The sequence below is a fragment of the Poecilia formosa genome, unplaced genomic scaffold (genome assembly GCF_000485575.1).
Source record: "Poecilia formosa unplaced genomic scaffold, Poecilia_formosa-5.1.2 Scaffold38, whole genome shotgun sequence".
Classification (NCBI taxonomy): domain Eukaryota; kingdom Metazoa; phylum Chordata; class Actinopteri; order Cyprinodontiformes; family Poeciliidae; genus Poecilia; species Poecilia formosa.
The window spans coordinates 1,891,685-1,919,667 of NW_006799977.1; the positions used below are offsets into that span (position 1 = coordinate 1,891,685).

At 37.7% G+C, this 27,983-nt stretch overlaps 1 protein-coding gene across 1 annotated transcript; it reads left to right on the forward strand.

Annotated features, from left to right (window-relative positions):
- Window positions 1-6,295: 6,295 nt before the first annotated feature.
- On the forward strand, window positions 6,296-27,575 carry LOC103137282 (putative tyrosine-protein phosphatase auxilin). The gene is made up of 14 exons (XM_016670793.1): window positions 6,296-6,805; window positions 12,708-12,843; window positions 18,987-19,036; window positions 19,293-19,441; window positions 20,933-21,055; window positions 22,179-22,312; window positions 22,537-22,731; window positions 22,955-23,072; window positions 23,353-23,432; window positions 23,566-23,759; window positions 24,623-24,649; window positions 25,742-26,107; window positions 26,782-26,925; window positions 27,355-27,575. The coding sequence occupies exons 1-14, from the start codon at window positions 6,607-6,609 to the stop codon at window positions 27,573-27,575; spliced, it is 2,136 nt and encodes a 711-aa protein (XP_016526279.1). The 5' UTR covers window positions 6,296-6,606.
- The last annotated feature ends 408 nt before the right edge of the window (window positions 27,576-27,983 follow it).

Below are 27,983 nucleotides of genomic sequence, written 5' to 3' on the forward strand. Positions count from 1 at the left end.
CTCTCCTAATCCTGGGGGATTTGTAAGTAAAGCCAATGTGCTTTAGAGCCTGGGTTAAACTCCACTCCACTGTCTGACACAGATTAAAGCTTCATCTTCTGTGTTTACCTTCCACATGAGGTGCAGCTCTGTTTGTGTTTGCAGGGCTCAGCTTTAGATGAACACTTTGCTCTAGCATGATGAATTTACTTCAGTACATTCTTTCCAATGAATTCATCCATCTTTAGTGTTTGTTTCAGCCTGGAAATACGATGTATAGAAGTAAAAGACTCAACAGTTACAATGACAGTGAGCAATCAAAACAGCAAAGCCACACCAGCTAGCAAATCCTTTACTACACATAGTGGAGGAAAAGTGTTATTTCACTTAATAACAAACAATTATTTAAAAAAAAGCAATTAAATAACAATTAAACAATAAAGAAAGCTATCACAATGGACCACAAGACAATCTGAACAAAAATATTACACATCAGTCAGACGTCTGACTTGCATTTATTGATGACATTCTTTCTATTTGAACATAATTTGTCAAAAAATAGTTGAGTTAGTTTGGAAATGACCAAAAATAATACATTATTTTACTGAATTGTCTGCAATTATGTTTTGCAAAACTAGTCATCCCAGTTAAGCTTTATTTTGCTTAACAAACCTCAGGTCATTTTAAGACCAACACAAAGCAGTCTGATTTGATGAAGTGAACTGGATAGTTGCAAGTCACAGATCTCCATCAAGAGTAAGTTTTATTTCAAATGTATGATGGAGCAACCAGAAGGTTGCGCTGGATTGTGTTTATGGGTATCAAGATACAAGGAGCTAAATACAAATGTATGCCACACTTGTCAGACTTTTTTTTTTTAACTGCACAGCAATTTTTAAAAGATTTTTTTGCACTTCTCAAATATGCACTATTATGTGCTGGTCAGTCAAAAATCTCATTAGACACACGACAAAACAATGGAAAGTATCAGGGTATGAAAACTTCTGCGATTTGTCAGATTTTTTGTTTCTGTCACTAAAATCCACTCCATGTTTTCCTGCTCCAGTCAGGAAGCGCAGAGCGCCGCTGCTGGACAGATCTATGAACACTCTAGCCAATGCTGCCCTCTTGCTTTCTCACATCCACATGCACTACAGATCTACCAATGGCAGTCCTGTTTTCTGGACCTACGCCAAAGACGCGTTTAGCGGTGTGATGATGCAGTAGCTCGGCACCTCCACGGCTTCACTGACAGGTGAAACTGGGATCTACCTGGAAATCCCTGCAGGGGTGCCCAGTTTTCACTGGGTTCTTGACGCCTTGACCCTTCAGCTGACAGTGAATGACAAAGCAAAGGTCAGTGCGTGTGCGCGCGCGCGCAGCCGGGATTCAAAGCGCATCTCCACAGCGGCACAAGACGGCGCTCCTGGGAGAATGATAGAAAGCGCTTTGAAAGGTAAAAGTCTCCTCTGGACTGTCAGTTTGTGGTCATCTCTTTGATTTTTCGATAGGTTTCTGTAAACCCCAGCTTTATTGTTTCGCATCATTACAACAGAAAAGACGAGCACATCATGATCGGAACCTGGATGTTACATAATATTAAGCTACCCTTACAAATCGTGACCACTCACACTGAAAGCGCATCTTGCGCTCGCATGGCAGCCGCGTTATTTTAATGAACATGCACATATTTCAAGGTGACATTATGTTATTTTTCTCGAGGCATAGAAATAAAATAAAAAATAAAAGTTGGGTTACGTCGCCCGGGCCTGTTTGGGACGCACACAGCCGGGTTATGAATGACATCATTTGGGATATTTTTGTCACGAGTGTCGATCTTTCTAAACAAATAATCTATTCTCATAATTTTTTAACCCATTGTGCGGAAATTCCCCATAATGTAATTTCAATCGATGACTTGGCTGAAAGAATAGTGGGAAGGCTGCTACTTCAGACAGTTGCATATTTTTGAACCCATTCGTGCAATCCATGTTTTCAGGGGAGAAATAACAATTATTCATACACCAGTTTCTATGAAAAATAACGACATGAAAGACGTCTATCTTTAATTAATCTTATCGTTGCCGGGGAGATATATCAGTCGTTTTTCTGATTTATCAAAACCACCAGCCTTATTTATCAGGAAAAGCTTTATTCTAAGAGGACAGCTCCTCTTCCGCTGTCCAACTGCGCACAGTCACATCACTGCGCGTCACACACATCACGTGAACAGCTTAACAGCGCTTGGTTTAGCTCCATGTTATGATCATTACTCCGGGACGTGACAGGCCTTTTTTTTTTTTTTTTACAATAGTAATTACTTTCTTGTCAGAAACGAGGAGCTGAACTCCACTGAAGTACAATAAATCACAAAATGTTTAAATCTTTGAACATTTGACAAAAGTGCAGCAGTGAAACTATGAACAATTAGTTATAACAATAACTATATAAAAACTGCATGTATTTGTATTGATCCCCTTTAACCTGATACTCTATAGTTAAAATGTACAGAAAACACTGTCTATCATGAAGACTGCAATAACTCACCCATAATAGGAGTGTTTGACAGGCGTTGACCCTAAATGTACAGCAAGAGGAAAAATGGTATAGTTTAGATCACTTAGCATTAGAATGGGACCAGACAAAAATTCAGTTGATGATCTATTGCAAAACTTGCACTATTATGCATTACTTTTTATTAACCAGTCATGCAGAATCTCAGTGAAATACACTAATGATCATGGTTAAGAAACAAAATGTGAAAATGTTTTAATTCAATACTGCTTTATACTTTGACAGGACACTGTGGTGTCAATGCAAACTGTGAGTTAAAAAAAAAAAGATCCGAGAAGCTAATGCTACAGCTGCTCAGTTGAAGTTTATTCCTAATCCTTCAGCTGATCCAGCAGATTCCTTGATTTTGCTTTAACTGTTATGTGGATAATTATTAATCCTTAGTAAATACTAGAGAATGGTAGTAAAAACCAGTAAAGGCTGTGATGGATTCAGACTCATTCTCTGTCATGTGTCATAAAGCAATTTAAGTTTCTGCAGCATATTTAAAAGCACATAAAGAGTTTATAATGCATGCCCAAACTTCCAGGAATGTTGCACAAATAATTTGCAAATGATTTTCAGCACTTTCCTTAATAAAACAATGTTCTTTATGAAGGAGATGTGCAGAGAGAAAGACTTGATATTATGAAAGAAAAAAAAAAACAAGATCTAGAGCATGCTCTTTGTAAATTTGAGCCATAAAAACATATCTTAAAACATCTATCAGTGTGAAGAAAAGGCTTTTAAACACTGGAGAAGTTGCAAAAAGTGCACAAATAAAGTTTAACATCTAATACTTGTTAGGATAACTTGCAATGGATGAAGGACTATGATTAGCTATAAGAAAAAAAAAGTAAAAGTAGTGACCTTACAACTAAAAATCTTAAAAGTGTGGTGTAAATTTGTATCCAACCCTTTATGAATGGTATGTAGTTTCCAGCTAAGATAAGACAGTGTTACTGTCCACAGTGTTGTTGTGTGAAAGCAGCTCAGAAACCAGTTTTTCTGTTTCTCTTACATGACAATAGGTCAGTAAAGTTGTGCCTTCTTATTGTTGACCGTCACCGTTTGTCACCCATGTTAGTAGCAAAGTTGTTGCTCATTCATTTGAGGGGACTTTTTTTTTAATGTAGTGCCTTTCCTAAGTATTTATTTCCCTGCAACATTTTTCACAGCCACAAGCACTAATGTATTTTATTGATATTTAGGATGAAAAGTCTGAAAATCTGAAAAGTTTGACACATTTTGTTGCAGTTCAACTGGAAGTCTTTGAGGCCTTTGTATTCAGCCCATTTACTCTGATACTACTAAATACAATACAGTGTAGCCAATTGGTTGCACTGGTTTACTATTAGCTGTCTGCTCCACAATAATTGTGTATTAACTTAAATACAGCATCTCCACAGTGAAGTACAGAGGTGGCAGCATTATGCTGTAGTGATTCCTAAGAAGAAACAGGGGAGCTGGTGGGAAAAAAGAAGGAACAAAATGCAGAGAAAGCCTGCTGAAGGCTGCAGAAAAGACTCCAAAAATTAAAAAAATGCACAAAGCACAAATCTAAAATAAATAAAATTACCTACATAACAAATACATGTCTCCATCTATAACATACAAGCTCCATTCATATCTGACAAAAATTAAATCTGGTAAAAGTAAAACATTATGCTAGCATTTTATTGTTTAAAAAAAAGTCACAACCTCAGGAATGAAAGATTTAAAGGGTATGATTACTTTTGTAAGATACAACAGCTGCTAAGTATTAGTTTATAAGACATTTTCTAACCATTAGAAAAAATACCTCAAAAATTACTTTAATGCTTTTATCACAATTTGCACTTTACTTTACAGATATAAGTACACTCAAATACTTTTAGCTACAACAAAACTAAATGGTAACAATGCAACAGATGAAGGAAGGAAACTAATTATATTTTTCACCTTTCATAGAGCTGCTGCACATGTTTGTTGCCTGTTCCAAACATGCAGAGTGGAAAAGAATAATGGCTACTGTTAGGCACGGTTAGTCACCGGACAGGAAGGTAATTTGCATCAGTGTAGTGGGAGCACGTAGCATCCGGTTATGGAGCGGGAATCCTCCGTTTTGCACATTCCGTTCCCGCTGTGCTTTGAGCCTCCCGTCCGCTCTCCTAAAAAGAGTTTCCCAGGCTCATGTCCTCTTTTCAGAACCATGCACGGTTTCTGTTGCCAGGGGACAGGGCACAGGAAGGAAGCATGCCATCTTTGGGCTCAGATTGGCTCTGAACTGACCTGGGGTCAGAATAGAAAGATGCACAAATTTACAGTGGCACGCTCTATTTTTCATTCTGATGTCTGACCACCAGAGATAAATTGTCTGTGGCTTAGATTTGAAATGTTCTTTTCTACTAATACAGCATATTGTTGTTATTTTGCAATTTTATTCACAGAAGAAATGTTTTTTTTTTTTTTTAAGAAGTTCAGACTCAGAATTTTAATATATTAGAAATGACTCCAAAAGAAATCTTGTTACCAGCTCATGGACATTGCTGTAAATTATACAACCCACTGGCAAAATGTATAAAACAACAATTAGAGAAAGTTGTTCTATGAAAATATGAAAAACAAATAATGAACATAAAATACAGTCTATATTTCTGGCTTTGTAAAATTACTAAAAATATCAAATTTCATATTTGACATTGATTGACTTTTTAGATCAAGTAAAATAAACTATAGAAACATGAATATTGACAAAAAGATATTGTAATTTTTTTATTTTGTACTTTGGTGAATTTTATGACGCTTCAGCGGTCTGAACCTTTTAATGTTTGTTTTGCATAATGTACACCGGTGTGCCACTTGACCATGTCTCCCTTGAAAAAGAGATTTAATCTTTAGGGACTTTCTGGTTAAAATAAAAAAATACATCACATTTAGAACTTTTCTGGACCTTATTTTTCTGACAGCTTGCAGTTTTTATGACATTAGCATCACTAATAGGGGTACAGTTGGTAGAACTGTTGCCTTGCTACAGTCAGTTCTTGGATTCATATTGTGGTCTGGGGTCATTCTGCATGGAGTGTGCATGTTTTCGACAAGCACGAATGGGTTCTTTCAGCTTCCTCCCACAGTTCCAAAACATTACTGTTGTGTAAATTACCCCAAAGTTAATGTATGTTTGTCTTGTGACCTTCTATGTTGCTCTGTGATGGACTGGCGACTTGCAAGGATAAGTTAGTATAGATGATAAATAGATCAACTTCACTTTGGAAAAACAATATAGCAGCTTTGCAGGGTGGAAGTTCTCCATGCAACGTATGTCAGTTTCCACAATACATTTTCAATGTGAATGGATCTGAGTTTCCTGATTGAAGTTGCAATTTTTGCATCACCATCATCATTCTGTTACATTTAGGAAAACATACCTCTTGATAAAGTCCTTTTTAACCAAGTTTCTTTTTTAATTGGTGAAGTATTTTTAAATTTACATTCATGATTCCATATTTTTTCTCAACTTTATCTGAGAAAAGATGGGAAATCGTTTTTGCTCCAGCTGTCTAAAATATTATTTTCACAAAGTTGATATGCTGTAGCTGTTTTCTCTTATTGTTTTAATAAAAATAATAAAGCTTTGCATTGTTTGTTTGAAAATCAATCCGTAAAGCCACATGAAAAAGTGGGCTCATCCCAGCAGCTGATTGGGGGAATAACAAGTGCAGCGTTACCGTTAGGGGACCAGGAGCTGAGCTGGGGTGGATTTCCCTTTAACTTGGAGAGCAGCAGCAGCATCAGCAACAGCCGGAGCTGGGAGACGTAGTGAAATGCGGCGGTGAGAAATAGAAGAGGCGAAACAGAGAGAGGAGGGAGGAGAGGGAGCAGAGCTACCGATAGCATTTCATATTCTCAGAAAGCAGAGGAAACCGGTTGTCCTCCCATCCTCGGACATGTGCTGCACCCGGCAGCAGCAGCAGCAGCAGCAGCAGTAGCAACGCAGGCGGCGGGGTGGTGTAGCAGCCTACTCGTCATTTTGAGGCTCCTCTGGTCTTTTTTTTTAAATAATTTCCCCCGCCCCCATCCTTGCGTTCTTTTGTAATGAGCTTGTTGGGAGCTTACAAGAAAAAGACCAGTTACGATGGCTATGAATGTTTGCAGCTGGTCGATAGCGGCGGAGACAGCTTCGGCTTCGGCAGGGGGAGCAGCAGCGGCGGCGGCGGCGGCTCCATCGCGGCCACCCTCGGACCGAAGGCAGGCCCACTGAGAGAGGAGGACTGCAGCACCATGGACAGCTCAGGTAGGAACCCTCGGCGGCCCCCCGGGCAGATTAGATGATGTACTCTGATATGAAGAAGGCTAGAGTAAAGATGTGATGACTTTACAGAGTGTTAATGCGGCCTGTCCCGGTGGAGAGCCAGCCGGGAACATTATTCTAGCTAACACTGAAGTACACACTGAAGCCAAATGTAGGCTTTTCAGTTGGCTGTCCTCTTGAAATTAACTTCACATTTTCATGATATCAAGATAATACATTGCAAGTGGAATTGACAATCTTTAAAAAAATAAAAATAAAAAAATAAAACTCTATAGGCTGAAAATCAAATTATGAATACACACTTTAAATAACATTTAGTTGTCCTAGTACTCATAAGAAATTATATGAATGTCAATATTAAGAATTGGTCTCAGGCTTCAGAATAGTATTTCAGGATGCAAATCGTTAGAAATTATAGATTGTTGTTCAATGAAGCAAATGAAAGCATCATCAGCTCTGAGAAATATGCAGGATTTAACTGTTTATATAATTATTAAAGTCAAAAATCATCGATGTTTATGAGTGATGCACATTAGGAGTGTCTCTTATCTATTAGAGTGGATTCTCTGAGGTGGCAGGGAGAAGAGGTTATGCCAGTGGCCACACCAAATAAATTAGAGACGGACTGATCAGGCTTTTTGGCCTAATTAGCCTGCTGATTTTCACTGATTCCCTTATTTTTTGATGGAAGGAACAGTTTAAATCATGAAAGATTTATCCTTAAGGTCATTCAAATTTTCACAATATTCAAAAACAAATCCATCACAGAATGTGTTGTTTATTTATGAATTTGTAGATAGCACATAGTGGTAGTTTGAGTTTAATTAATTTAATGATTAAGTATCTCCCCCCCAGATTTTCTAATGTTTTACCTGAACTGATTAAGGAAAAATCATCCAATTCTTATCTCTGGTCGATTGAGTGGTGCACCTTTACTAGAAATGTTGCCATCTGTACTGACAGGCAGTCTTTTATGCAAAAGTGTGATAGGATGAATTCAGAAAAGTAAATGACCAGTTTCAATTAGTATCTGTATATATTCAATTTATTTTATTTACATATTTGTCCATTTTAAATGTTCACCACCACCTGACTTTTTCACCTTACCCTTAATATGACAAAAGCAAAACTCTGCTATGGCTTTTAGTTTGGTGTACCACCTAAAAACTACTAATGACCCCCCGTCTGGACACCCCATTAAAAAACTAATCAGACAGGCACCCCGGATCTATTTGACTGACATTCTTTATTTGTAATTAAAATGCATGTAAACCTAAGTACTATCTATTGGTATTAGAAATGTGAATAAACTTTTCTTGTTTTTTTGTTGTATTCAGCAATTGCACAAATTGAAGTATGAATAATCATATGAAAATTGTACCAGATACATTATTTTTGAAATCAAAATGGGTTTAATTAACAATAATTCAAATCTAATGAGAATAACAATTGGAAAGAAAGTCTTTGCTTTAGCATCTGGTGTAGCATTTCTGCAGTGCTGTGTGCAGTGAGCCTGCCTCCAGGGATAAATGTTTTTGTGAAACAAAAGAAGCTGCATGAGGAGAGTGGGAGGGTCAGTGTGGCGAGGGGAGTGGGAGTGGGGAGGGGGCAAAGGGGTCCCTCATGTCAGATGTGTGTTTGGCCTGGCGGGCCTTGCCCACTCACTTATACATAGTCGTTTTGATGTTTGTGTGCGCGTGTGTATGTGTGTGTGTTTCTGTATCCATCTGCCCCACTTTCACACAGTCGGATATTGAAAGCTAAAGGTTGGCTCTCTGGAAGGAGGGAAACACGTTCAAACAAGCCATTGATCTCTCTGGCAAAGCCAAGAGCTCTCAGCCGACCCACTCTCTTTCTGAGTGGACGGGCTTTTTTACCTGATCGAGTCGTTATCAGAGCCTGCTCCGGTGTCTGCATTAGCAGGCCTCGTCACTGTAAATGGCTCACCAGGCTGCAGACTCCCACATCCATCTGGACACAGAGGGGAAAAAAAAGGGACCAGCAAACAGAATAACAAGGAGCAGGCAGATTCAAACAGACGTGTCAGGAAATGATGTAGAGCAGAAAGAGATCAAGGTATAATTCCTTCACATTGCAGTCAGAAGGAGTTTATGTTCTACTAAAGTTAGGGAAACAACACAGAGAAGACAGGGCATGTGGTTCAGATTCAAAATAATTCATACTATTTTTGAGCTTTTTGTTTTTTTTTTTGTAGAGAATGGAAATCTTTCACAAATATAAGTGAATATTTTTTGGTTATTTTTGGGCTTTACACCTCTAGACGAGGATAATTTTTTAAAACATGTACAAAATGTTCAAATTTGTGCATTAAAAACTATTTGCAATATGGAAAAATAAAAACTGAGCAGCTGGTTTGTGATGTTTTAAAATACTCTCATTGTATCTCCTTGCAGTTACAGTAACTCCTTAAAACTACTTAACTACTGCAACTCTTTAAAAAGCTGTTCTGACAGCTTTGGGATTAAGATTATTGGACAAAATGGCACAGTGAGCTGTAGTCTACACAGAAATCCTCCCTCAACATGATCCTGTCATGTTTCTGATAAGATGATGGAGCTACTGACATTTTCTCCTCCACAGCATGGCTGAAACTAACGGTGGAGGTGAAGAAACCTCATATATTTAGAGAGAAATCCTTCAGATTGCTATGAAACATCCTCGTGGAAGTTTTCCAAGTTAGCCATTAACAAGCGCCATTAGAATGGTTTTGAGTGTCCTCGATGTGGTCTGAATGTTGGCTGAAGTTTTTCTTTGGATTAGTGGAAGTACTGGAAGTACTCGAAGATCAGTATGTAGAGATACTGGAAAAACAATATATAGAATGTAGAATAACTTGAGACTTTTTCATGACATTGTATATGAACAGCTGCTATATTTTCTCTTTTCCTTGTTCAACAGAAGATAAAAATCATATGAAGGTGCAGAAAAGGGAACAAACTTTAATTAAATAAATCTCTGTATGCCAGACATACCGACAGCTTGGAGCTGCAGCTTATCAGATCTGTAATGCCGTTGTGTCATCCTTTCTGTAGCTTTTAATAACCAGGAAAGGAGAGCTATACCTCTGGTTAATCTGTACGGTGAATGACTAATAATGTGTCAACAGCATTATCTATAGTTAGGCCAATTACAATTTATTTGACAAGGCAGTCAAACAAAACCAGGCCTGGGAGTGTAGGAGCACTAAAATGCAATGAAGCTTTATTGTTTACCTCTGTTTGTGTCAATGACATTGGTCAGTATAATGAAACAAAAAAATGGTTTGAGGCTTTCAGAAAAGGGCGATGCATTCAGAGAACCTGCTAATCTGACTGGAGACAACTAGTAGCTTCTGTTTTCTTCTGTTTCACTTTTAATTTGAACTCCTCAGCCATTCAGTGATTTATATACTAAAAGAAGTATTTTAAAGACTATATTCTGAGCTAAAGGGAGACAGTGTAAGGACTTTACAACTGGGGTGATGTGCTCTATCGTCCTGGTTTTATTGAGAATGTGAGCAACAGCTTTCTGGATCAGCTGCAGCTGTCTGAGTTTTTAGGCAAAGTTGTAAAGACACTGTTGCAGTAATCAATGTGTTTAAAGATAAACACATAGATGAGTTTGTCTAGATCTTGCAGGTACATTTCTCCTTTAATCCTGGAAACTGTTTTAGGTGATAGAAGGCTGACTTTGTAATTGTCTTTATGTGTATCTGAAGGTTCAGGTCTGAGACTTTCACTATACCCAGACTATGGGCTTGGGTATAGTGAGAGACTATACCCAGGCCTAACTATTACAGCTAGTTCCTAGTTTTAATAGTTGAATAACTTGATCACTCTTCTGTAGGTCCAAAAATAATAACTTCAGTTTTGGTTTTGTTCAGCTGAAGAAAGTTATTTCACAACTACGCATTGATTTGTTCCATGCATCTGCTCAGTGCTTAAATGGGTTTGTAGTCACTTGATGACGTTAAATATAGAGATGCGTATCATCTGCATAGCTGTGGGATTATTAATTGCTATAATCTGAGATAACAGGAGCTCATAGATATTAAATAAGAGGGGTATCTTGGGGTACCCTGAATGTGACTTCTGCCCGCTCTGACGAGAAGCTGCCTTTGGTCTGTTCTTTAGGTAAGACTGGAACCAGTCAAGTACTGTACCAGAGAATCTGACCCAGCTCCCTAGTTACTTCAGTAATACGTCATGGTCAACAGTGCTGAATGCTGCACTGAGGTCCAACAGAATCACTGCTGTGGTTCTTTCACAGTTGGAGCTTATTTGATGTATTTATGGTTGAGTTAGTAGAACAGGGTCATTTTGTTTTGTTTGGACATCACATTGATACTGGATTGGATTAACTCTCTACTATTTTGAATTTTCTCTGTAAAGCAGTTAGCAAATTTCTTACAGGTCATGATAGAGTGGAGTTCAGATGCTCCAATCAGAGGAGGGGCTGTTAGTCTGTCAGCCATCTTTGGTTACCCCACATATTTTAAGTCATCACCTACACAGTCAGACTGTCATCAGAAAATCCAATCCATGTTGTGCACTAATCATTCCAATCTGTCTTTTCTCTTGCTGTTTAAGAGAGTCAGCTCACACTTCCACAACAATAAACTGTAGCACTTGCTGAAGGTGATTTTTGCTGTTCAACAAGTTATTTTATTACGCTTGATGATGAGATGAGACCACCAGTTGTTAATTGTTAATATAAGTGGATTCCTTTCCACTGCCAGGATATAAGGAAAATTATGACACTGCTGTTGCTATGGTGCAGGTCGCAGATTGAAGTGGATGTAGGCAGGGACCGAAAGGAAAAGATGAGGGAGAGAAGCCCTCAGATCACCAGTCGGGTGCTGACTCAGATATAACAGTTGGATGTCTTCCAACATTCGCCACAGATACACACAAGTGCAGATGGTGTGTAATTCATTGAGTGTCCTGTTTTTGTGCCCTTGTGGATCAATCCTTTACAAGCAGATGTATTTATGCTATGACTCATAGGCTCATCATTTCAAAGTGAAATGTTAATGTATCTACAGGATATCGGCATGAAATAGGATATAAAAATATAGACTATATTTGTACTGCATTTAATCTAGACAGTTTAACACTTTTATACATCTACACAACCTTTTGTGAAAACACAATATGTATACATGTTTACAAGAAAGAAAAAAAACTATATTTTCATTTATTTTATTTTCCCTCTTTATATACATTCACAATTAAATGTCTTTGTTGAGGACAAAGTGAAATCTAAATCAAATGTCTGTAATGTGTGGACAAACTTTATGGATAAAGCTGATTCTGAATAATTTATAAACACACAAAAACAAAAATGATCTGAGACATTAAACTCAATTCTATAAATAACATGTTTTTTTTCCAATGGTCAACCAAAACCCTGCAAGAAAAAAAATGCAAATTAGCTAAGGCTATAAATATTTCATTGTTCAGTATTTGCTTATAGTTGACACTTCTACCAGTGCAAATAAATAAGTAAAGAAAAGAAATGAAAAAATAATCCGACTATCAAACAGCAGTAGACTTTAAGATGCATTTTGTTCAGAATTGTCTCTAGGCAAACCTTCAAGTTGATTAACAAGTCTAGTGGTTATAAATTAAACACTGTTAATTTGCACTGTTGAAGGATTGTAAAATGAGACACTTAATAAAAACTGGTTACTGCTGGTTGTCTGAAGTTTTTACCTTTAGACAATATTAAGCTTTATTCTAATCAAGTTGTCGTTTAGATGTTTTGTTTTTCTCACAAACGGCCAGTGAGTTGCTTCTGAGCAAATTCACACCAGTTTGTGAGTCGGTCTGGGATTTATTTACTTTTACTGGATTCATGTTTGCTAAATGTTCTGTTTTTTCAGATATGGACGCTGGCTATGGAGGAGGGCTGTTGGACATGGTGAAGGGAGGAGCTGGCAAGTTCTTCAGCAACTTTAAGGACAACTTAAAAGACACTCTGAAGGACACCTCCACAAAGGTCATGCATCAGGTCGCCACGTAAGTGAACACATCACTCCTGATGTGGAGTAATTTTTCGACTCCCTGCATGAATATACAGATCTTCTGCCATTATTATAATCAAAGCATATATTTTCTCCTACTTTCAAGTCTTTCTGTTTTCATTCGGATTTTGTGTTATTTTTAGCTTTTGTGATGCTGCCGTACCACGCACCTAACAGAATACACAATCTATTTCAAGGAACTGAGGAAATTTCAAACTGAAAAGCCAATCTAGAAGACTTTTTGACCTGAAATTGTCTGAGGATTTTTGATAATCTTTGCTGTAGATTTCAGCTGGTTAGAATTAAATATTATTACATACATGAATAATGGGTTTTGTAGAAATCACTCTTGCTTAATTTCTACTCTTTATTTTGAAGACATTACTTTTCATATTCATTACATCTCAAAATGCCTCTTTGTTTTCTAGATGAGGGAACATCCATCATGTTGGATATAAAATGATATAGTACAGCTGTAAATATCATTTAATACTGTTGATGTTGATTCTGGAAACTGTCTGAAGTTTTCAGTGAACAATGACATAAAAATACACATAGCTAAACTCTACTTTGCATGCATTGTTTGGTTACAGTAAGTGTCTGCGGGAGCTTTAAGAGTAGAAATGCTCAGTGTGGATGGAGCGGGGGAAACGAGAGGTTGACACGGCTGGGTTGTTCCAGTGTGTTTGTGCACAGGCATCTGCTCTGGGCAGCACAAAACAGCCTCTGTGTAATCACAAACATACACTCACACATACACACGCATCCGTATGTGTCTTGACTCAGCACATTTTATGGTATTTATCCCCCTCTCGTGCTTCCCCTCCTCCAGTCATTCTGTCCTGTTTTCATCTCACCTCCATCTCTCTGCTTCTCTGTCTTTCTGCTGTCTTTTTCTCCTCTTCTGGCTGAATTATTCATGTGAGCCCATTGTGCCAAATGGCCTGTGCACTGCTGATACTAACGTATTCATTTCATTCAGGCCATGCGTGCAGCGGTGTGTGTTTGAGAGGAGTGTATAGGTATTTGTGAGTGGGCGGTCATAAAAATAGAGAGGCGGGTGCAGGAGAGACAGAGAACAGTTCAGAATATTACAGAAATTTAGAGTCACTTATCAGAATTGCTGTTGTTATTTTTGTCCCTTTGTGCATCTGAACGCAGGTTGTACACTTTGAATACCTGAGGACAAAATTTAATCCTGGACAAGACATCATGATGATGATGATGATGATGATGATGATGACTACGACGATGATGATAATGCACATTTTAACTCATTGGGAAGCCAAATGATACAGTCTTCAACTTTCGCACTTTTCTCAAGTTACAACAGCATTCTTTATGTGCTAGAGACCAACACAAAGCAGTCCATAAAGAAAAATGACACGTAGTTTTCTGCATTTTCTACAAGTAAAAATCTTTAAGGTGTGGTGTGCATTTGTATTCCCTCCCCCAGTGTTATTTGGGTCTACTGGTTTTCTGCAAGCATTTCTATTACACTTTGTGTATTATTGGCCAGTAACGTCAGTTTTGGTCTTCTCTGACCAGAACTACTTTCTTTCATGTCTGCTATGATCCATTCATGACTTGTGGCGATCTTTAATCAGGATGTACTTCTTTCATTAACAGCTTTCTTCTTGCCACAGTTCCACAGAGGACAGATTTCTGGAGGGCACGTCTAGACAGGTTTTCTAAACCTGAGCCGTTAAACTCTGCCTCTTCTCTAGAACTACCATGACAAAACTGGTTTACAGTTTTATCATGCCGTTTCTTTTTTCACATTATGGATTCAACCATTTTATGTGAGATGTTCAAACTTTGGGATATTAGTGTAAGCCTGCTTTAAAATTCTCAACAGCTCCATCTTTTTCTGTCTGTGTTCATTGTCATTTGTAATGCTGTTTGTTTACCAATGATCTAATATATATGACTTTACACTACATGACTCCTGAAGACAAATGGTGGCACTAGATTTTATTTTGGGGGTTGAGATTAAAGGGGGCTGAATACTAGCTTGCCACATTTTTCTGATTTTTACTAGTAAAAAAGTTTGAAAACCACTTATTGGTTTCCTTCCACTTCATAAATATACGCTATTTTGTGTTGTTATATTATATAATGTCCCAACAGAAAACATACAGTGTGCAGTTGCAACATGACAAAAGGTTGGGAATCACTACACAAATATACACAGCAATTCAAAACATTTCTGTGAAGTAAATGTTACAGAAATGTGAAAATTGTTTATACGTGAAAGGCATCAAGATCTAAACTGTAAATTTAAACCTGTTTCAAAATAAGAATATTGTTTTTGTGCTTTCTAGAATTGTAATATTTGTATGAAATTAAGGAAGATAGTATCAACAACTGGACTATTACTGGACTGCATGGATAGTATTTGTTTTTAGTAGTAAATCCTCAAAGAGTTGACATTTGGTTTTAATTTCCCTTAGTTGTGTGCTGAAGATGTGTATTTTTAGAAGAAATTTCCCTTTGAATTTTGACTGAAAAGACATTCACTGGGAGGATCCATTCTCAGCATGCCGTTTTTTTTTTTAAACCAAACTGTTTTGGCAAAAAATGACATGTTCTGAAATAACCCAAGTCATTATATTGCTGCCTGTCTCCAGCAGCCATTGGGCAAATGGGAGGGTATACCCTGGACTGATGAATATTTAAACAAGTCTGAGAGAAAGCTAAACTAATCTGCACATTAAATATTCCTGTTCATATTTAAGCAGCACTGTGGGGACCTGTTTGAGACTCTTTCATAGTCCATCTACAAAGCAAAAAATCAATAATAAAAATAAAGACGGTAACTGACCGTCTGAATCTGAGTCCTCGTCTTCCTCTTTTTGCCCTGGATGCTCTTCTTCATGAATGACCTGCTGGCATCCAGGGTACTTCTTAGCAGTGCTTTTTATTTTTCAGTTTCTTCATGACGGTTGGCAAACGTATTGATGCATTAGCATCTCCCTTTGGTAACAGCTTTGCAATACAAGCCATTAAAATGTAGGACGTTTGCATACTGTTCCTAAAATTTTAATTTATAAAATAATTGGTCATCTTCTACTATGCAGAGTGTTTGTTACACTCCTGTAACATTATTGTGCATCTGCCTTGCTTGTGTACAATATATACCCGATAAATGACACTTCAGCATTGTCTCTCCTCTCATCTTACACTGTGGAGTATCTGCTGTATATGTAATATGATATTTCCTCCTGTATTTCTCATTAGGAATCATAAACCTGTTTTTTTGTTGATTGGCGCTCTATGGGTCTATGTGGCATCCTGTACAGACGCATTTAGTCGTCAATGCAGCTGAAAACACAGGAAATAAAAAAAAAAAAACAATGCTGAAATGAAAGGCAAATGAAATTCAAAAAAGCACAAGAAACCATAACTATTCATATAGCTGACTGTGTCACTAATTTTAGTAAAAGTTTAAAAACGTCTCTCTGGCAAGATATGCCCACACACCTCTGTTAGACATCTAGCCTGTTTTTTCAGCGTTTGGGATTCTAGAAATATTTTCTAGTCACTGTCTGTCTCGGGTGCTTTTTTATTTTATTTTTGTACCTCCTCACGAACTCTGCCTGTGCCAATTTGCAAAAATAACATCCCTGCAACTGTTCAGAGAGAAGTCGTGAGCATATTTGAATAAAGTTAAACTTTTCAGGCTGCAGTCCTTACTTTGCCTCTCATTTGACGCCCCAGTGACGCTCTTTAGGTTGCTGTGGACCCCAGTCTCATCTATATTCAAAGCAGCACAGCCTCTTTGTGTATGTACCTGCAAGAACAGAGACTCTGCTGTAGACTCAATCTGGGCCAAGTATTAAACAGTTTCATTTTGAGGAAACTTCAAATGAGTTGGGATGGAACACATTCATCCCACCAGACAGAAACGCATCAATCTTCCTCTAAATTCATGCTGTTATTCTTTTATTTCGTTTTAACTTGTTTCTAATCATCCTGGTTTTATTGACTTGCTTTTCTTTAACTCGTCCAACATAAACTGTTTGAATGCTTGGAGTTTTCAAAAAAGTGTGGTAAAACAGATAATTTGAAGCTAAAATAGAACCGAGTTGACTTGAACCAAGGTTAGTTTTGAAAGAGAGGAGCTGTCTTTTTCTTTTGCACTCCATGTTTTGTAAATAGAAATTGGGTCACAGACTCGGAGTGCAAATATTCAAACAGTGTTTAGTTGTTGACGCATCACACTTGCAACAAAATAAAAAATAAAAAAAACCCAGATATTTTTGGAGCGGAGTAGAATGAAGGAACCCAGATCAAAGATGGGATCTAACCCACTCTGTCTTGATTTGTGTTTCTCATCACTCTTTATAAGCAGCTTTCCAGATGTGCAATTTGTTCTAAAACTGTTTCATGCTTCAATGTTTACTTCCTAATCATAAAATACAAATTACAACTGCTGTATGAGTGGAATCATTTTTCAAATGGTGTCTTTGAGAAAGTTCACATCCATCCATCCTTCTGTACATACATCCATTCATACATACATAGATCCTTCCATCAATTCAGTCTTCGGACCATTTTTCCATTAGTCCATCAAAAATCATGTAATCTTTATGAGAAAAAGTTGAAACCTTGAATATACATCGGAAGTTTGAAAAAAAAAAGTTTTTAAAAGTGGAAATTCAATAATATAGATCTGAGTATATGATAATACAGCTTGTTGTGACATCATGCAGACATTTCCACTGGGTCCATATGTCAGCCCCATGACATATGGACCCAGTAATTCAACCGAATTACTGTGAAAAATAATGGTCTATTGATGAAAAGGAGAACAATGCAATTTTAAAAAGTGTTTGCCATAAAAACACATTTATTTTAGGATTTTAAATCGGTTTTCAGGTAAAGAAAGGCTTTTGTAAAGAAGCTCCACAGGATTTTCTCATTATGCTACAAATGACTCAGTTATGCACATAGCTGGCACTCAAAATTTGTATTACTGTCCTGGTGTCATCTGCTGAAGTTAAAGCTCTATAATATCAAAGACATGTCAATCATGTCTCATTCATCATTATTGGGTCCATGCTGTTTACTGCAATTTCTCTAGTGCTGCAGTGGTGGATTATCTGTGTGTAAACAGTGCAGCTACTCCCAATTATAAAAAAAGAAATATTACATAGAAGAACTAAAATGAAAGGCAATGGTGTTTATTCAAAGAATTCCCTCATGGCGTCCCTTTGATGCTGAGTAGCCCGGTCAACTGTTGTAATACTAGAAAAAGTCAACTTTTATTCACCCAGACTCACATGTGCCTCTGCTGCTCATAAACCTATCGAATCTAAACGTTAAGATTTGAATTTCAGGCAACCCGATGCTCTGACAGTGATTAGCAGAAGCCCAGATAAATCTACTGAATGCTTGAAGTTTAATTCCTGACCTTGTCTTTGTGTTCTTGCCAGTTTGTAGACGCGACATTTGACCTCCTCTATGGATTTATGGAATCGGTTACCATGTTTTATTATGACCATCTGACACTCAAAGTCTGATCATTCCCAGAAACACAGGAATATAACATTTCATTCAATTAAGATGATGTAGAATGCAGGAATGTGCAAAATAATTCACACCCCATTTCTATGTTTTGTAATATTACAACCACAAACATCAGTGTATTTTATTGGAATGTTATTTGGTAGACCAACACAAACAACAGAATTACTGTGAAAAATAATGGTCTATTGATGAAGAGGAGAACAATGGAATTTTAAAAAGTGTTTGCCATGAAAATACATTTATTTTAGGATTTTAAATCGGTTTTCAGGTAAAGAAAGGCTTTTGTCTTCCTATGAAGATTGTTTTTAACTGGACTACAGGTAGAACTGCATAACGTTTGCAATATTTATATTGCACACACATATATTGCCTGCGACAGACTGGCGACCTGTCCAGGGTGTACCCCGCCTCTCGCCCGGAACGTTAGCTGGAGATAGGCACCAGCACCCCTCCCGACCCCACTGAGGGACAAGGGTGTTCAGAAAATGGATGGATGGATGGATGGATGGACACATATATTGCGATGTCTATGTATATTCATAATACATTGTCCAATTCTAATTAGAAGTTTTAAAAAATGATTTTAAAGCCTTTTGTCTGTTTCAGGTACACTAAAGGAGAGCTGGACATTGCGTATATTACATCAAGGATCATAGGTAAGATAAAACTGGTTTTTAATTAACTTACTCTTTGTCTTTGTTTGACCTTCCTTTGTAATAATGATTTACATAATCATTAATATGACGATGGAGTGCAGAACGAAGTCAGCAGAAAATGTATTGTGTCTAAACATGCATCAACATACCACTCATAATCATTCTCTAATGGTGACCTTTTTTATATTCTAAGTTTTAACCGTAATTATGCAAAATTGTAAAGTAAAAATTTTCTGAGCATCTCTTTTCCTTCCAGTCATGACGTATCCTGCTGAGTCAGTCCAGATTGGCTACCAAAACCATGTTGAGGACATCCGCTCATTCCTCGACAGTCGTCATGCCGACCACTACACAGTTTTCAACCTTTCGCAACGAAACTACCGTGGCGCCAAATTCTCGAACAGGGTTAGTGTGATTATGTCTCGTATGTTTTATATGCTTGTTTTGGTTATTGGTTGCTGTGGCACCGAGTTTCTTTGAATATAAACAGATTAATTTGCTTTCTGGATGGTGGCAGAGTGACACCAGAAGGACCAGCTGTTCAAGTCTGTTAATTTCTCCATATCAATACAGTTTCCTCATGATAATTGACACTTCAGGAAAGAAAGGTACAGAAACATTTGAATAAACAAAGAAATAAAAAGACAGTCTTTGCTGCAATACCGCTTGTTAGACTCCCACTAAAGAGCAAAATGGCAAAAAGGTGTTACCAAGTTTTTAGTCTATATTTTCTTCCCAAAGTTTATGTATAAAATTTAAAATAACAATGAATACGTGTTACTGAAGTATAGAACATCCTTGTAACTTGTATTATTTTCGCAGATTATTTCTTAACATGAAACTTTTTTTCTAAACTTGATAAATATGCTGAAATTAAACACTGGATTTTTCTACATTTCTCAGTGCATTATTATGCTTCAACTATTAAATATGAATTTGTGGCAGTGGATATGTTTTTTTTATATTTATGTTTTCCTGATTTATACTGTGATATATTAATATATTAGTATTATATATTGATATACTAATATGTCATATGTTACTAGAATCAAAGGACATGTGACAGCGCATTAGTTTTTTACACCTCTGAGGCGAGAACGTCGTCGTCTCCTTTCTTCTGATTTGTGAGACTGATGTTAAGATGACCAGCAAATGACCTGCTGTTACCGGGGACATGCTTTCTGCCTCCTAAAATGGAGCTGATTCAGGTCTCAATATGGGGAATGTTACCTGATTAATCCCTGTGCTATTGTCACAGCACACTTTTAGTTAGATAAATTGACCTTTATTTGCATAAAGCTGTGCAAGATTCCTAAAAATGGCATTTGTTAATTAAAAAATCTTTGTATTTATACTTTCTGTTGCTTCATTGATAGTAATAAGAGAAGATTGTTGATTATTTTTTAAGGTGAATTCACCACAGCATTTTTTCTAAAGAACTTGTGTTATAGATGATATCCAAATATGACAACTGAGCCATTTTAATATGTTTTTTTTTTTTAGGTTTTTTCGTCTCTCCCCATGGGGTCTTTCCTAATGGCATGCAGCACTTTTGCACAGCTGGGTTTGAATTAAAAGTTAAAGTCTTCATGGGAGCTCTCTTAATAAAATACTGCCACCCTGCAGCAGATAAAAATCGAAACGCTGTGGAGCATAAATACTTGTAGCAGATGACTCATCATGGCAACTGTTGTGTTGTTTTGCTCTGTGCTGCAGTTTCTGACCTCCACCTCTCCCTTTTCCTCCCCCCATCTTTTCATTTTCCCAAACTGTTCATCTTCCTTCTGCCTCCCTTTTTGTTTTGCTTGATTTCATCAACCCTTTTTCTCCTTGTCTTCTAATCTCTCTCACTCTTTACTGCTCGTTTCACCCCCATTTTGTCAAACCCTTTTCCAGGTGTCAGAGTGCAACTGGCCTTCTCGCCAAGCTCCTAGCCTTCACAACCTGTTTGCTGTGTGCAAGAACATGCACAACTGGCTCAAACAGAACCCAAAGAATGTGTGTGTCATCACCTGTTCGGTAAGATGCTCAAATCTCTATGTACAACCAGACTTTCAGATGTAGTTTTGAGTAATACTAAATACAGTTTTTACTTCCATTGTGCACCAAAAGAGTAACTCTGAAAATCACTTTGCACTCTGCTAATTTCTCATACCCTCACACACACACTGTGGTGTGTTTTGGTTCAGAGTGTGCAAACTGTCTCTGCTCTTATTTAGTGACAGAAACACTGGCATGTGGGGGGAGATGTTATTGCCAAGCTGCTGTGGTTTGGCAGTGGCTTGGCAAACTTCTCCCTCTTTGCATAATCTCCACCAAATTTGTTTCTCTTTGAAAACATTTCCCACTGCTTCCAGTCCCCAAGAGGTTTGTGCTTTACTGCGACCTAAAATAAACTGCAAACAAGTTATACTGGAAAGAAAACAGTCAGGAATTTAAAACATATGTTAATATTTTATTAGGTGGGGATGTAATAATGCATTCAGCTTACAAGATGAGGCAATACAAAAGAGCCAAAACATTTTTTTTTACATTTTGTTCTATGCAAATAGATAAAATGTTTCATGATTACAAACTTTCTTAAAGAACCTCTGTCCAGTGTAGATTCAAAATATTTTTGGATTTTTAATTCGAGATAAACACACTCCAGACTCATCAAAAACTGTGAAGTAGCCCTTTAACATTGCAACATTGGGAAGGCCAGCTCTGTCTTAGGAGACAGAAGAACTTTAGTTAAAATATGAAAACGTCTCCCACTTCATGCATCAAACTGTTGTAGAACTATAGAGATCCTTCAGTGACAGACTGCTGCATACTAAGTACACAAAGTAGGGTTATAAGAGATCCTTCCACCCATCAGCTGTAAGACTACATAACCAACAACACTATATTGTTTAACCTTCTTTATTCTAACTAAAAGTTAAATGTAAGGTAAGGTAATTTTATTTATATAGCACATTTTCAGCAACAAGGCAACACAAAGTGCTGAAACGTAGAAAAAAAGTGGCTCCAAATGATAGAGATGTACTGCTCTCCTTTCAGACTTCCTGTTATCTGCTAAAAGTCTTGCCCTCTCCAAATAAGTAAAAGTCAGTTGTAAAGGGCAATAATTGTGGAAGCTGTCTGCTTTGTGTGCACACAGGATGGCCGTGCTCCCTCCGGCGTTTTGGTCTGTGCCATGTTCTGCTTCTGCCACCTCTTCAGCCACCCAGTTCCTGCCATGCAGCTGCTCAGCGCCAAGAGACCAGGATCCGGACTCTGGCCCTCACACTGCAGGTTTGGATCCATGAGCTCTGAGACGGATATGAAATAAATCACTTTCAGTGTAATAAATCTGTGATTACATGAGTTTCACTTTTAAATTCAGTGGAAGGATATTGAAAGAGGTCACTGGAATCAAATTATTTAGGAACAAATACTTTGAATGAAATAAAGAATGATTTTAAGTTTTTACACTGTAAATCAAACTACATTTTTCTGTAACTTTTATTTCCATACAGGTACATAGGTTATGTATGTAGCATGGTATCAGAGAAGCCCACTCTGCCGCACTCCAAGCCCTTGGTGATCAAAGCCCTCACTATGAGTCCAATCCCCTGTTTCAACAAGCAGCGCAGCGGCTGTCGGCCCTTCTGTGACGTCCTGATTGGAGAGACAAAGATCTTTACCACAGCTCAGGAATACGAGAGGATGAGGTAAGAAAAAAAATAAAAATTCTTACTTTCTAAACAAGCTGACAAAAACAAAATTAAATCGTTTTTGGAAGAGTAATGTCATGACATGTAAGTGCTTTTGTGTCGTTGCTAAAAATTAATTTTATTTGACTCAGAATGGTTTTCACTGTCTAAAAATGTTCATCTATGCTATACTGTACTATCTATACTATCCCCAAACTGTTCCTGGTTCCCATTTCATCAGAGAGCACAGGATCCAGGAGGGGAAAGTTGTTTTCCCCCTCGGTGTGAGTGTTCAGGGAGATGTTGTGGTTTCTGTCTACCACATGAGGTCAACGATTGGAGGGCGTCTGCAGGCAAAGGTAATGTTCCTTAGATTCCTGCAGCAAGATCCATCATAGGAAACTAATAATCATAGTAAAGGACACTAAGGAGTGTAAAATCTTCAACAATCTAATCAGTTGTCAGTTCTGTTTTTAGGAGCAGTGTTTGTGTTTGTATGTCTGACTGCATGCAGTGACATACAGTAATAACCTTAAACTTATTTGCCAAAAGAGTCTGCAATGACTTTTTAAATTATTCTTGTTTCAACAATGTGGAGCCAGCTAAAAATTAATCCTTGTCTTGTTTTTTTTTTGTTAGGTGTCCAACACTCAGATCTTCCAGATCCAGTTCCACACTGGCTTTATTGCTCCTGGAACCACCATGTTAAAGTTTAACAAGTGAGAAAAGAGGCTTCATATTTGTCCCACTTCTATGAGATAATCTAGTAAAAAAAAAAAAATCATTTTTATTATTTGGAAAAATAAGTGTGACCACTCATTTCCTTTGCACACGTCGTATAATTCTCCGTAGACCGGAGCTCGATGCCTGTGACTCCCCGGAGAAATATCCTCAGCTGTTCCATGTGATCCTTGATGTGGAGGTGGAAGGAGTGGACAAGCAGAAAGACTTGACGCCACCGTGGGAGCAGTTTCCCTGTAAAGACCTGAGTCCCAGTGTGCTCTTCTCCGGCCACCAGGAGCATCAGGACGCATTGGCTATTGCAGGTATTCAAATGCTAGTATTTAATCCATGCTACATGTGGATTAATAACAAAACTGAGACAACAATTACTCTGGGAACTAATTAATCTGACAACCTTTTAGAGCAGGAAAGTTGAAAAAAAAAAGTAAAATGGTACTGTTTTTTTATTTTATTTGAATTTATACAGTATTGTTTGTTCAGAAGCTGCTCTGTGTTCTTTAATATACTGCACACAGTAAATAAATTGGATTTAATTGAAACAATTTTTTCTTCCTTTTTTTCCTAATTTCTGATAATTATTTTGGTATCATTGGACATGATTTGAGTGCACTTTCAAATTAACTCATTTGTTTTGACTTTGAAATTACATAAAATTACAACCATTGCCCCGGCTACAAAATAAAGCAACCTATCCTATTTTACAAAGTCATATGAAAAGATTTGTCTAAAGCTGCAGCTTAAAATAAACACTGGGCTTGTTGCTAGTGTATCACATGCTTCTTTTAGCTTGTATTGTCAAAAGTCTATGGTGTACTTTTAAAGTAAATTCTTTTATGTTTTTGTCTTTTTCATTTCCATCTCTGTGTCGACTCAACTGTAACATCTGTTTATCTACGAGCAAAAATGCAAAAACAACTATCTTATATCACTACAGCTAATTAGTACCAATTTCTTATGTTAAGCTAATTTAATGCAAACCTGAATTTGATCCAGAAATTAGTGAAGAATGATTAGATAAAGTCTAAATCAATCTTCCAAAGTATTCTAAATTATCTCATTTTCAAAAATTCTACATTTGTTCTTTGCTGTGCACTTTCAACAACATATTAGTGCCTTCTTGTTTTAACAAAAATAAACTGACGTGGCCAATTTTTGTTCTTGCAAGATGAGATGGAGGGCTTGGATCTGGAGGGTAAGAAGGAAGCAGTTCGTGGATCTATTTAAGGAAACACACAGTGGTCATAGTTAACGAGGGCCTGGTTCAATTCAATCCCACTCATCCAGGAACTAGATTAAAATATCGACACATACATTTTGTGCTAATGGAAACTCTGTTTGGCTCTTTACTTTTATGATGTGCATTGATTGAATTGAAATTAAGCCCATGTTGTTATTAAGCAACATATCACTTTGGTAGAAACGTTCAGCTACCTAGGGACTTAAATGGATAATGAAAAACAGTAAAACCCGTCCACTGAAAGCCTTTGTGACAACAGCAGACAGTATTTTTAGCTTGTATCCAAAGTCAGAAGCCCTAAAACTACATAAGTTCCCTCTAAAAGTCTCCTATGAAAGCAAAAAAAAAAAAATCTGTTATTCTACCAAGGTGAAATATTGCTCTTGGTTTACACTAGCTCAGGTCGACTAAATGTACGCCCCAAACCCAGCTAAAAGCAAATAGATTGAATACATTAAATTATTCCAAAGTAAAGCATGTTGTCTTCCTTTATTAGGTTAGCAGTTAGATAATCCTCAGTTGGTCCCCTTCTTTCCTCTTGTCAGAGTATTGGACTTGAGTGGTAACAGGTCCATGATAACGACGTGTTCTGGGCATCACAGAGGGTTTCAATGGGACCGAGCAATGGCTCTGCTCTAAGCAGAGGATAGAGCTCCTGGTCTTATCTCTAAGACTGAAATCTGCCTCCCTGTTATCCAGCAGCTTAATTCTACAGAAGAAACCTTAAGAGTCCTAAATCAGAATCTCTCCTCTATAAAGCAACACTTTTTCCTACTGTTCAATCAGACCTTTTTGTACAACTGTTTAAGTGCACAGTAGATTAGCTGCTGCTTGTAGCAACTATAACCTTTGTAAGCTCCCATTGTTCTCCAGTTTATTTCTGCCTCAGTTCCTCTTAGCCTGCTTTTTGCCTCCGTCTGCTTTGTGTGGAGTTATTCCCCGTGTATCTGCTTCTATCTTGTCCACACGTTGCATTGTCTAACTTGAACAGATTTTTCTTAGGGCTTCCTACCTAAAGCGTTTTGTTTCTATCATATCCCACCGAAGAACCAAGTCGGCAACACGGAGAAGGTCGGGCCCATTGTGAGGAGAGCGAGCCCTCCGATGATGAAATGTTGTCGCTGTCGAGCCAGCGAAGCAGCATCAGCGCTGCCTCTCAGAAACCAGAACCTGCAGCTCCAGTTCCTGCCGCACCGGCACCCACTGAGGAAGTGGACCTTCTTGGCCTGAGTGGGGAAGCCATCAACCGCCCGTGTCCCTCTTCTCAGCCTGCAGCGGCTGCAGCCACTGACCTCCTGGGAGATTTGTTTGGGGCTCCGCCGCAGCCGGCCAGTGCGCCTTCATCCACCCAGTCCACTCCGCACAAAGTGGCCCCCAATTCTGCCTCACCGAGCCCGTCCCCTGCTCCACCAGGTGAAACACTTGAAAATACATTCAACTTAAAAACAAATTTTAGGGGGGGGGGTGGAAAAACACATAAAAACCACAGTTATAATTTTTAATTTAGAAAATGTTTAGAAAACAGATTTGGATGTGAATGTTTTGATTCTGTTGGTAATTTGCCATTAATAACTTAATACATTTGTTCTTACTTGAACAAAGTAGGAAACTGAAACTTTATTTAACAATTTTCAAAGTCTGAATAAGTATGAATGAAAAATGTTGTAAGCAAACATTTTTAAGTTGCATCCTTTAAACATTTAACATTTTGTCTGGTTTAACATTTTGATCATTTTATTTTTGGACTTAATAAAACATGAAATGAAATACTCATCTTTTTGTTGGCCCATTGCTCCTCTTGAAAGAGTATTTCAAGCTGAATCCACTGATCTGGTTTAAATACTAATATAACTTTTGGATGATTCTAAATTTATTTGGTTTATCTAGTTTAGTCCGTCCAGTCATTCTAACTCTCCTTGATAACATGAAAACATGAAAAAAGTTTAGTTCTTATAATGTTTTGTTGTTTTTTAAATTACTTATTATTACTTTTTAAAAAGTTGCTTGAGTCCCAAAGGAACAGGTTATAACTTTAAAATAATCGTTTGTCACAGAATTGGGTTAATGATTCGGGTTGTGTCCTGCAGCATTTCATCCTTTTGGAACAGCTCCTATCCCTAAGCCTCAGGAGATGATGGGCTCATTCCTCGGACCAGGTAATGTGGGGCAGCCAGACCCCTTTGTGCATGCTGCTCGTTCTCCATCACCCACCCTGCAGCCTACAAGCCTGGGTAAGGCATGCTTCTGCTGCTTTGCTGCCTTTTCACATACAAGTCATGTTAGGCATGTTTTATGGTATTGCTGTGCTGATTGCAATGTTATGCATTGTTCTGCTGCAACGCTTTTCTAGATTTTTTTGTTGCATTATGCAAGAAATGTGGTTTCATTAGTTATGCAGTTTATGTTCTGCATTAAATAGTTTGCATGCTTACTTACAGTTCATATATTTAACTATTTTATTTCCAGCACTTTCCATTCTGCATAGCAACTCAACCTGAATGTATTTACATTTTGTGATATTGCTAATTATTAAATTAGATTACAAAACAAATTAAAAAATGTCTGCAAAAGCCTTATAGCAACACATGTCATTTGAATCATTTTGTATTCTGGGTTCACTGTGTGCTCTTTCTACGGCCAACCTTTATGTGACCGTACAGGCAGAAGCTCCCCTGTCCCACCCGCCACACCTACCGTCAACATTCAGCAGCAAAATGCCATGGGAGGTTGGGACTGGAACAGACCTGCCACCACAAGCACAGGTACACACACAACCACTCAAAACACTGACGGACAAACCAGTTTTTTTGCTACTACTAAAATCCGTTGGCTAAGCAACTATCATATATGTGCACTGAGACATTTGTCTACATTTACATGAGACATCATGCTGAATTAGTGGAAAGTGTGCCTCTAAATATGTGAATTAAAGATGTAGCAAATGGCTTTTCAATCTCAAAGGGCAGCACTGTTTGCTGTCACCTGTTGAAACCACAATCTACGCCAGACAATTGTGGCGTAGATTGTCTGCTGAAAAATCTGGAATGTCAGTCCTTTTTTCTTGAGGATTTTAATATTTCTCCAAACTGTACACTAAGCTGTCTGTTTAGTGTACTGTAAAGCAGTCTTGGGATCTTTGCTCTTCTATTTTAAATAATAAATCACTCATTGATTTAGAAATAGCATCACAACATACTTTTTGAAGTCAAATGTTGATCGCTCCTCAAGTACTGGACAGTGGATTTCTGTTAATTCAAATATTTATTTTACCTCATTAATTGCTTCCACA